A 12,040-nucleotide genomic window follows, 5' to 3' on the forward strand; every position below is an offset into this window, starting at 1 on the left:
TAATCCCTCCTTCCCGTCTGTCCCTGTTCGTCTGTGTCCTTAAATCATATTTTCCCTTGGTTTGTTTTAGACTAAATTATATTTTAATTGGCATATTGTTAAGGCATTTTTGTACACCGCCTAGAAGGTTCGAGTGGGCGGTATAATAAATTTGAAATAAACTTGAAACCCATCGTGCCAAATGGTGCCAATGGTAGTCCCGCTCTTTATTACAGGAAGTGTCGCCTTTGAGGTATGTTTTGACATTGGTCACCAACATTTGATACCCTTTACCATTGGTACATTCAATGATACAACTGCGAAAACTGCTTTAAAAGTAGCTAGCAATGATGCTTTGAGGCTAATCGAAGCCAACTGCTGCACCGACTCCTCCGGTACAGGCCCAGCCTGAGCATGGCTCTTAAGGCCTCATGGTACCACATTTCTCCTCCTTGTTGCAATTCCAGGTCCCATCATCAGAGCACTTCCTCCTCACTGATGTCAGACTGGTACTGACGGAGACTAAGTAGTCCATCCCTGCGCTATCATCAGTACCGTAGCCACCAGTACTGTAGTCATTGGTACCATAGCCACCATACTGCGGAGCTGCTCCTTTTGGAGGAGCTTTTTTTTTTTAAACATCAGTTTTACAATGCAAGGACTCCAATCTATCCCTTAAGGATTTCTCTGACACTATTCTGCACCGGAGGCCTATGTACTTTTGGTGGATATATTTCCTCCACCTAGATGTATGACACCTCCTGGAGAGCCTTTCCTTTGCCATGTTTATAAGGCAAATGGGTCAAATTCTTAATGTGCATATAGATTCTGAACCAGAGCAAGAGCTGCACTTAGCAGCTCTAAAGGTAATGTTTAAAACTCCCAATCCATGACCTTATAAAAGCCTTCATGTTGAAAACCTGGGAGAGTTCCTTGCATATACCAGTGGCTCCTTCCAAATTGGATTTCCTTCACAGGGTGCAGTCCTGTCCTGGCTTTTATAGGCCATGTTTGTAACATCAATCTTTTCTGGTTGAATCTGTTTTAAAGAGGTTGCCCAGCTCTAGATCATATGCCACTGCATTTCCAAGTAGAGGAATTCGTACTTTAAATAATTGTGGTCCTAAGCTATTTCAAAATACAATGCTTACCAACTGTAAATTCAATTATGTTTTCTATGACATTCTGTTTTAAGCACTTAGTTCAGTGCCTGTCTCATTTTTAACAATCCATTCCTGTAGACCAACTTTCTAACTAAGCAAACTTCACATGATCTCCTTGAGACCAGGACATTTATGTCAAGATCAGTCTTTGATTCGTTTGATGTCACTTCCAGAGCATCATTCTTGTCTATTGCAATGAGATGAAAAGCATGTCTTCATGATTTAGGCTTGGAACAAACTCTTCAGGATTGCCTTGCTAATTTCCCTTGTTTGATAAACGAGCTTTTCGGTGATCACATTGGAAAACTATGCAGAAGATCACTAGGCAAGATTGCAGTATGACCTCCCTCTTGGCCTCCAAGTTGCATGATTCTAGACAGTCAACTACTTCACTTGAAAGGTGCTACACTAAACCATCAATGCTTCCACAACTCTGGCTCCAAAGCACCCTAGAAGCCAACACTCTCAAACATCTCAAACTCTTACTTGAAGCAAGTTCTTTCAACTTCTTGGTATCCTATAATGCCTAATAAATGCTCTACATCCTCCATACACATCCACTGGAGGTTCACTCACCATATACCACTAACACTCATCAGCTTGACTGGGACAAACTAAGGATTATACTCTTATCTTTATCAGACCTCCATTCAAACAAGGAGACTTCTCTATCAATTTCTGATATCAGCACTATCGAGGGGTTCCATTCTCATATTGAGCCAAGAAGGGGGGGTCATCTGCTAATCCTTGACATGTTTACTCTTCCCATCTAAAAATAAATAAACAAAATATACCCCTCCATGAGCACAAACAGTACCAGTGCTCTCCAAGTCCTCTGAAAGACAAGCAATACCTGTTTTCAGCATAGGATATCTAACCTTCCACATAGAGAACTACTTTTGGCCTGGACTGTGTACAAACTGTTGCACAGTATTTGCTTGTCATGACTGTACCACACTTCATTCTTACGCAGTTAATCTGTTCCTCTAATTTAAATTCTGGTCGACAGAGACGGCATTATCTTTAGCAATCCAACTGCTACTGAAATACCAATGTTTCTGTTAATTCCCTATCCAGAGTCTGGCCACAATTTTGCCATTCCATCCAATTCTTCATCCTATTGGAGGTCATCTGACTCATTATCAACATCATTGAGCCTAACCACCAACAACAGGACCTTGCAGGTTTTTATCAAAAGCTATACTTTGTCTTCACAGCATACGTCCGCATAGGCCTCCAAGAAAATTTGTTTATCGTTTATTAAACTTGATATACTGCCTTAGTCGCAATTCTCAACAGACCTCCCTTCAACAAGATCTCTTGGACCTTCTGTGACTGCTTTCCATCAATCATTACCTCCTTGGCAGAGCGGCAAGGGGTTCTATTCCAACTATTCCTCACCAAAGACGACCGGAGGACTGCGCCCATTCTTCAACCTTATCAACAAAAGCTTTCTATCTCCAATTAGAGAAGAACAATTGTTTTATTTCTGAATCTCAAGGAAGACTACACACTTATCCCCATTCTTCCGGCTCACTGAAAATACCTTTGCTTCCAGATAGAAATGTATCATATTCACTATGGGGTACTACTACCCTTTGGTCTAGCATTAGCATCCAGAGTATTCCTGCTCTTATCACTTCTACTAGTCGTCATTTACATAATCAGCCAAGGGTGTGCAGACTTTCTCTTGTCATGAGGTGATGCAAGTCTCTTCAAAGCTAGCAGAGCAATGGAATGTTCTAACAGTCATTTTCATCACATTTCTTCAGCTCATGAGTGGTATCTTCCTTTCTCTCCGTTCTACCAAATCTACATAACTTGGGGATCTCCATGCTTCAATATCTTCCTCTCTGCTGATAATTGTACCCTTCTGTAATTATGTTCCAGTCTGTTCTCTCCTCATCATTTGGATTCCACTCAGTTTCTCCCATCCTGGACAACACAGTTCCTACTTGAGTTCCCTTGCGTCCCTGTAATATGGAACTCCTCATTCACTTTTCAGCAGGATTAAACCACCATGACCAAAACAGCTCTCATTACCTCTACTTCTTCAGTTCAATGTCAGCAAACCCATTCCTCTTCAAACCTTTCAATTGTCTGAACTCAGAGTACAAGATCTCTTCTGCTTCACAAGCCACAGTATCGGCACTGTACAACCTCATTCCTGGCTCCCCTTGCGTGATAATATCCAACTCACTATTTCAATGTTAACTACCATAACTTCTTGATCAATTCTCCACATAATTCTACTGCATCATGTACACAAAGTTTACCTGCTGGTATTGCCTACAGGACTGGAGTGTGAACATATATCCTGTATTGTTAGTTCTGCATTACCTTTTGTTTGTGTCTTTCTCATACTAAAAAAAATAAAATTCAGAATTTGAGGAGACAACAATCAGTGCTTTCATATGTGCTGTTCTCACCTCTTAGTGCCCTATAGGTACTTTTAATCACTATATTTCAAGTCTTAAGTGCCTTATAAGTTCCTTTGGGCACCAACTATCTGGATACATGTTAATTGCTTGCTTACTTCCTAAAGGGCCTCATGATGTCAGCCTCTAGTCCAGCATCCTCCAGTTGTTCCAAATCCATAGGTACTCTTCATATGTTAAAATCCCCAATTAAAGTGCTTATGATTCATCTCTGCAGCATATTACTTAACCAGTAGTCTTCTCCCATTGAATCCCGTCTAGGCACAGATCCAGTGGGTTCAAATCTCTTATGTTGAACTCAACATTTCCTCAAGATAGTTGTTCTTCTTACTCATCTTATCTTCCTACTTGAGATAATCTCCAGTTTTAATCTCAGCCACTCTGTGTAAGTACTGAACTTCTTTTCCAGACCACATTGTCTCCCTGAGACAACTGTACTTCACTTATTGGACTGTAAACCTGCCTTGACATGCCGCCTACAATGCACTATGCTATTACAAACTGTAACTAGTCTGTTATTTTCCTTTAAATACCGACAGACTAGAACATTTGGTATTCAAAATACCATGGAGAACAGCAAAAAGAGGCACTGGAGATGTCACAACCACTTTTATTGATATGAAGTCTTTAAAAATATAAAAACAAATGAAATCCCAACTAGGACCCAGTTTCGGCGATCACGTCACCTTCTTCAGGGGACAATATTTATCGTATCAGTGAAACAGATACTTATACGATAAATATGTTTCAAGTTTATTAGGATTTTATATACCGCCTATCAAGGATATCTAAGCGGTTTTTACAGTCAGGTACTCAAGCATTTTCCCTATCTGTCCCGGTAGGCTCACAATCTAACGTACCTGAGGCTATGGAGGACTGAGTGACTTGCCCAGGGTCACAAAGAGCAGCGCGGAGTTTGAACCCACAACCCCAGGGTGCTGAGGCTGTATATCCAACCACTGCGCCACACACTCCTCCCCTGAAGAAGGCGACGTGGTTGCCAAAACTGGGCTTCCTTGGCCCAGCATGTAATCACCTTACTCTCTGTGCTCATGCATCTATACCTCACTCTTCTCCCACCACCATGTCCAATAATGATCTCTCTGTCTCTGTCCCTTCTCTCTGCCCAACAGTTCTCCTCTTTCTTTATCTCCCCAATTGCACTATCTCTTTCCCTCTCTGACACCCATTTCTCCCTTTCTATTATTTCCCTCACCTCTGCATCTTTCCCTCACTCCCTCCATTCTTCCATCTTATGGCTCATGCTCCCCTCTATCTTTCCCTTCATTCTGTGTCCTAAGTTCATGCCCCTCCCTCCTTCCTTCCTTCCATCATTTTTCCCTAAGTTTGTGCTCCCTCCCTCAAGTCTTCTCAAGTCTCACGCCTTTCTCCCTTTCTCCCTTCTAGGCCGCGGGTATTTACCTTCTTGCCTGCTTCCTCCTCCTTCTTGCAGTGTTCGCTCAAAGCCGCGGGCAGCAGCTCCCACGCGCCTCCCGCGGCTGATCTAGAAGCGTTCCCTCTGATGTCACAACGTCAGAGGGAATGCTTCCGGGTCAGCCGCAGGAGGCACGTAGGAGCCGCTGCCCGCAGCTTTGAGTGAACGCTCCGGCAAGACGCTAAACAGCTGGGGGGGTGGCAGAGGAAAACACCGCATTGTCCTTGAGCATGATGAGTGGGGCTGCACAAAATTCTTCACAGGGCCGCGGGTTGGACACCCCTGATCTAACTTATGTTTAAATATACCTCATTTTGACTTTTCCTTCTGTATTTCTTTTGCAAGAGTTACCTTGTACATTATTTGTAAATTCAATAAATAAATAATAATAATAAAAAAAGAAAACATTAACAACAAAAAATTATTTCTCCTGTTAAGACAGCTAACTACACCCCCCAAACAAAGCACTACAGGACACCCCAACACACCTACAGCCTAAGAACTAGCATATTTATTTTTTAACAAGATCAAAACTGTTCAAATGGAAGGAGCAAACCAACCACCAGCCCAAACACCTCTCACAGCTGCCCCTTGGTCCACCTTCACCACCCTTTCTATCTCTGACAAAAAAAATAATATGCAAACTATCCAACTGTTGCAGCCCCTTAGACAATTGCCCCCTCTACCTACTTGCATCAGCACCAGCGGAAATCATCACCTGGTTCTCCACCCTCCTGAACAAATCCCTGAATCAAGGCCACCTACCTGAAAAAAAGGGAAAAACAGCATTGACCCCAAATATCTAAGTCTACAAATACAGATCTTTCCACTCCCTCAAACTACAGACCCATTGCTGGCATCCCAGTTCTTACCAAGCTCATCGAAACACACCTAAGCAAGCAATTAACAGCGAACATAGAACAACATTCTTGCCTTCATCAGACTCAATTTGGATTCAGACAGCAACACAGTACTGAGCTCATCTTAACATTGCTAACCAAAATTAAACTATTAAGTACAGGCCGGTAGGCCATACTTCTCTAGTTTGACAAATCTGCAGCCTTTGACTCCATTGATCACCACCTGCTCTTAACAAAACTTTCAGAGATAGGGATAACAGGCACTGTTCTTAATTGGTTCATGGACTTCCTCAAGAACAGAGAATAGACCGTCAAAAAAGATGATGTTTTATTAACATTTGATATACTGCTTAAGCATATTACAGATCTAAGCTGGAGGGCCTTCTGTGGATTCCCACAGGGCTTACCACTCTCTCCCATTCTATTTAACCTGTTCATGGGTTCACTCGGAGATATCCAATTTGAAGACGAGAGCATATTGTCATATGCCGATGACATCCACAAACTCTCACTAACCCAGCTTAGCTCAGAGTCATAAGCTTCAGCAAGGAGCCTAAAGGCTCAAAAATTTTTTTTTTCCCCAAAGGCAACAAGCAGCCTCAACTCACTTCCATGGCTTCCATAATAAATTGTTTAGGCAAGTCTCCCAAATACAGTGGTGCCTCACACAACGGACGCCTCGCACAGCGCACGCTGCGCACAACGAACTTTATGTCTTGATTCGTACAACGAACTTCGTTTCACACAATGAAGTCGCCCGAGCTGCATCCTTCCGCGCAGGCACTGCGCTTAACTGCCCTCTCTCCGCCTGGCTCCCTCTTGCCCCCCCGACTCCCCGACACGATCGGGGCAAAAAGGAGCCCAAGCCCTCTTGCCCCGCCGATTCCCCAACTCCCCGACAATATCGGGCCAGGAGGGAGCCCAAGTCCTCCTGGCCACGGCGACCCCCTAACCCCCCCTGCACTACATTACGGGCAGGAGGGATCCCAGGCCCTCCTGCCCTCGACGCAAACCCCCCCTCCCCCCAACGACCGCCCCCCCCAAGAACCTCCGGACCGCCCCCCCAGCTGACCCGCGACCCCCCTGGCCGACCCCCACGACACCCCCAACCCCCTTCCCCGTACCTTTCTGTAGTTGGCCGGACAGACGGGAGCCAAACCCGCCTGTCCGGCAGGCAGCCAACGACGGAATGAGGCCGGATTGGCCCATCCGTCCCAAAGCTCCGCCTACTGGTGGGGCCTAAGGCCTATTCTGATTGGCCCAGGCGCCTTAGGCCCCACCAGTAGGCGGAGCTTTGGGATGGATGAGCCAATCCGGCCTCATTCCGTCGTTGGCTGCCTGCCGGACAGGCGGGTTTGGCTCCCGTCTGTCCGGCCAACTACAGAAAGGTACGGGGAAGGGGGTTGGGGGTGTCGTGGGGTTCGGCCAGGGGGGGCGCGGGTCGGCTGGGGGGGCGGTCGGAGGTTCTTGGGGGGGGCGGTCGTTGGGGGGAGGGGGGGTTTGCGTCGAGGGCAGGAGGGCCTGGGATCCCTCCTGCCCGTAATGTAGTGCAGGGTGGGGTTAGGGGGTCGCCGTGGCCAGGAGGACTTGGGCTCCCTCCTGGCCCGATATTGTCGGGGAGTTGGGGAATCGGCGGGGCAAGAGGGCTTGGGCTCCCTTTTGCCCCGATCGTGTCAGGGAGTCGGGGGGGGCAAGAGGGCTTGAGCTCCCTTTTGCCCCGATCGTGTCGGGGAGTCGGGGGGGCAAGAGGGCTTGAGCTCCCTCTTGCCCCGATCGTGTCGGGGGTGCCAGGGACCACACGGAGTCACCCACCGTACCACCCGATTCGGGTAAGCGCAGGTATCGGTGGGTGGCTTATTTGCGGGGGGTGCCTTATTTTACATTTTTTTCTAAAAAGGGGGGGCTGTCTTATTTGATGGCCCTGCCTTATCATCGGGGAAACACGGTAGAAAAAAAAAAAAAATGAACAGTTAAGTCCCAGTTTTTTGCCGCTGAGACTCTGCCCTCTCTCACTGTAAAATTAGACTCTACTTAGTCTGTCTTTAAATTTAAAAAATGTGTGTTGTTTTAAAAAACAATTATGTTTTTAGATGTATCTAAATAAAAATAATAACCAAAAATTTATCTTTTTTTATGTCATCTTAGCATATTTTATGCTACAGAACGAATTATTTTTTTTAACATGTATTGTTATGGGAAAACGCGTTTCACATAACGAACTTTTCGCATAACAAACTTGCTCCTGGAACGAATTAAGTTCGTTGTGTGAGGCACCACTGTACATGGCTTCAGACTCATTCTGCTCTTCCAGCTCTGTCCTCCTCAGGAAATACCATTTCAACGTCCTCTGGCTCTGAGGACAGGAAAGCCTCCTCCTGCCTGTGTACTTCCCTGGGCTGCCTTCTCAACTGAGACTTCCAGCCATCCAAATCCTCCAGAGCTGTTGAGTCATGCCCAGCTCTGTACGGGGGATGGTCACAGCTTAGCTCTGACTGCCTTTCTGCCTGTTTAGCCAGCAATTTCAAGATGATGGAACTTAAAGGGGCAGAGCCCTGTTTTACCTGGGTGTGTTTGGAATGCAGTGAAGGCAGTGTTGTGTGCATTGAGTTTTATCTGGGCTCAGCATGCTTACTATATTCTTGTTTTTGCCCATCAGAGTTACATTAATCAGCCCTAACCAACTTAATAGAAGTGTTTCTGTGTGTTTTAACTGGCACAAGGCTGGTATGAAAGTCGGGCTTGTGACAACATTCAATAATAGTGAGTAGTTGTGACCCCATTTGATGTCTTTTGGAAGCTCTATTTTAGAAAATGTTCTCCTGTTTCAGGATAAGCATTCTTTTGAGTCGAGAAGAATGTGGACCTCTAAAACCTTTTTTTTAATTTTTCAGTGTGGAAGAATGCCGCAGTATAATCATGCAGTTTGGTGTTCGGGAGGTTACAGCAGTCCAAGTTGCTAGGGTTTTGGGAATGATGGCTAGAACTCATTCGGGTTTGGCTGATGGTATTCCCTTACAGGTGAGTGGTGTACTGACAAAATTCAGATAAGTGTTTAAACTACTTTGATGGAATATGATGTCGCCATGTAATCACTATGAATTTTTCTCCAAGGCTTGTTTGTGGATGAAATACATTGAAAAGAGAAGAGTATAAGGCAAGAGCAGTCTTATAGCAGGATTAGCTTGGGCATAAGAGTTCATTCTTCAGAGCACATAGGTGTAGTCTTTGCTCTTTTGCCTGCTCTCCATTCTCCTGAGACCCAGTCATGGCTAGAGATGTGGCGGATTCCTGCCTGCTAGGAAAATAGCACTTAGCGAACCGGGAAGATGTTGCAAATTCAGAAGGTCAAAAAACAAGTGAAATCAATATCCTGTGTACCTTGTTTGGCAAAATCGTGCCTTTTTCAGATGGTAGTGGTTGCAAATTTTAACAAATGGGTTTGTCTGCTTTTGACAGTTGAAAATCACCAGAGAAATTTGCAGGGATTTGCTCAGATTCAACTCAATCATACCAGCTTCTCTGAGGACAAGCTGGCATGATATTCTCATATCTGAGTGATGTCATCTAGAATCTGATCGGACAGTCAAAAATGTATTGTCACATTAAATCTTTAGGATCATGCACATTGGTGCCTTCCCACCTGACATTGGCTCACGGGACTTGCAGTTCTTCATTTTCCGTGGAACAGAGAAACTGCTTTTCTTTAAACTTTCTTTATTTTGTCTGTCTTTCAACTGGTCCGGATTTGTGGTTTGATGCACCTGGCAGTAAAAAAAAAAAGGGCTGGACGGGGGGGGGGGGGGGGGGGGCAATAGATCCAAAATTGGAAAAGTAAAAAAAAAATATATATATTTTTTAGCTTTTCCAATTTTGCATCTATTGGCCCCCTCCAGCCCTTTTTTTTATTGCCAGGTGCATCAACCCCCTTTTAGGGTAATTCTCCGAGCTCCCAGCCTTTTGACTTTGCATTGGTATTTTTTCCATCCATGTCCAGGGTACCCAATGGTTTCAAACAGTGCACTCTGTGTAGTAGGACCATCTCAGCCACTGACCTACATAATTGGTGTGTTCAGTTCCTTAGCCATGACCACTGAGACATCTTTTGCACCCTTTGTTCATGCATGCAAAAATGTTCACTGAAGGCCCATAAACTTCAGTTTGAGAAATTTTTTGGCACCATCTCAAACATCAGATATGCCTGGAGATTCCTTTTTCATTATTCTACGTCAGCCGGCATTACATTTCATTAGTGATTTCTATTCTGCCATTACCTTGCGGTTCAAGGCGGATTACATATGAATTGTCAGGACATTTAGAAGTACATAAGGAGTGGGCTGGATATTTTCTAATTTGCTAAGGAATGGAGAGTATTGCAGGTGATGTTTGAGGTAGATCTAGTTGTTAGTTTGGTTTTATGTATTTTTTTAAATAGTAGGGTTTTTGTTTCTTTTTTGAAGGTTTTGTAGTCTGTGATTGAAATCAGTAGATTGGAGAGTTGGTGGTCCATCTTTGCTGCTCGACTGGCTAGGAGGTTGTCGTACAGCTTTTTTAGTTTCACATTTTTGGTTGGAGGGTGCGTGAATGGTACTTGGGTTCTTCTGTGTCTGGTTGAGGTGGATTGATTTAGTCGGTTGTTCAAGTAGGCTGGGCTGTCTCCATTTATGGCTTTAAATAGTAGGCAGTAGAATTTGAAGAGTACTCTTGCTTGTATTGGGAGCCAGTGTGAGTCGTGGTATGCCTCTGTAATGTGGTCGTATTTTTTCAGTGAATAGATATGTGTTAGGGTTGTGTTTTGTACGGTTTGTAGTTGCTTCATCATGGTTGTTGGGCAAGGGAGATATAGTATGTTACAGTAGTCCATTAGACCTAGGACTAGGAATTGTACCATAAGTTGTAACTGTTTTTTTTTTTTTTGAAGAATTTTCAAACTTGCCTTAGGTTTCTCATGACTGCAAATTATTTTTTTTTTAAATTGTTTTGTTGATTTGTGGCTGCATGGTGCATCTTCTGTCTATCAGCACTCCCAGGAGTTTTAGAGTGGGTTGGATGGGGGTATGAGGTTGAGTTTATTACTAGGTTTTTTTTATAGTTGGGGTTTTGCTATTTTCGAGGAGGATGAAGTTTGTTTTGTCAGGATTTAGTTTCAGTTTGTGTTCTTTCATCCATGTTACTATTGTATCAAGTGTTTTGTGTATTGTGCCTGCCATGGAGGGCACTGGTTGGTCAAAAGGAAGTAGAATGATGATGTTGTCTATATAGCTGTAGGAGGTAAGGCATTGAAACCTGCATTAGCCTTGTTGATGTCCCATTGAATGGACTCTTGTCATCTTTGTCGGTACCACTGGCAGCAGACGAGCATTGAAATAAAGCTCCTCTTACAGAAAGGGAACTATAATAATTTTATAAAGATCTGGGGGCCATTGGAATGATATTGTAAGGAGTAAACATCATTTTCCTTGGATGAATATATGTACACATTGGGGGTTGGGAGGGAGTTTTTCTGGAAATTTCACTATATTATGTGTTTATATTATATTTATGATATAATTGATTATAATATTTGAAAGAAGGTGGGTGGGACGGGATATAATTTTTATGTTTGTAGAATTATATGAGAATTACAAGTGTTATTGTTGTTACTAATGATATATTCCTATACGCTTGCTGTAAGTTTTCAAAATGAATAAAGAATATAAAAAAAAAATAATAATAAAGCTCCTCAATAAAGATATATAATAATAATAAAAAAACCCTCAATAAAGATATATACTATAATAAAAAAGAAATAAATCTAAAAAGCATAGACATGTCTTCCACCAGCCATGCATCTGCTGTTTCCCGTGTTTCCTCAACTTCTATGCACTCTAATTAGCTCTGTCTGCTGTTGTAACAAGAGCTATCTGGGCTTCTCCAGTCTCACCCACCGCAGACCACACAGGCACCAATTTCTGTCCAGCTTACTGATGTGCCCATACATCCAGGTCACCGCAACATTGACCATCTGTATCGAGAAGATCGACACACCCATCTTCATCAAGGGACCATGCTTCCTTTCGATTCAGTCTAGATACTTGCTCAATGCTCTTATCACCACTCCTTGGGATGCTTACCTCTTTGTTCCATCAGTCATCTAGGAGAAAGCATTTTGAGCTTTCCGACTCTGAT

The 12,040-nt window shown here is 43.7% G+C and overlaps 1 protein-coding gene across 13 annotated transcripts in view; it reads left to right on the top strand.

Moving 5' to 3' along the window:
• CNOT1 (CCR4-NOT transcription complex subunit 1) overlaps positions 1–12,040 on the top strand; it is a 1,050,915-nt gene that overhangs the window by 236,096 nt on the left and 802,779 nt on the right. For all 13 annotated transcript variants that reach the window (XM_033940598.1, XM_033940586.1, XM_033940591.1 and 10 more), the window contains one exon: positions 8,767–8,893. In XM_033940598.1, the coding sequence (XP_033796489.1) occupies positions 8,767–8,893 (127 nt within the window). The remainder of the gene's footprint in view (positions 1–8,766; positions 8,894–12,040) is intronic.

This window comes from Geotrypetes seraphini, chromosome 4, assembly GCF_902459505.1.
Source record: "Geotrypetes seraphini chromosome 4, aGeoSer1.1, whole genome shotgun sequence".
Taxonomy (NCBI): domain Eukaryota; kingdom Metazoa; phylum Chordata; class Amphibia; order Gymnophiona; family Dermophiidae; genus Geotrypetes; species Geotrypetes seraphini.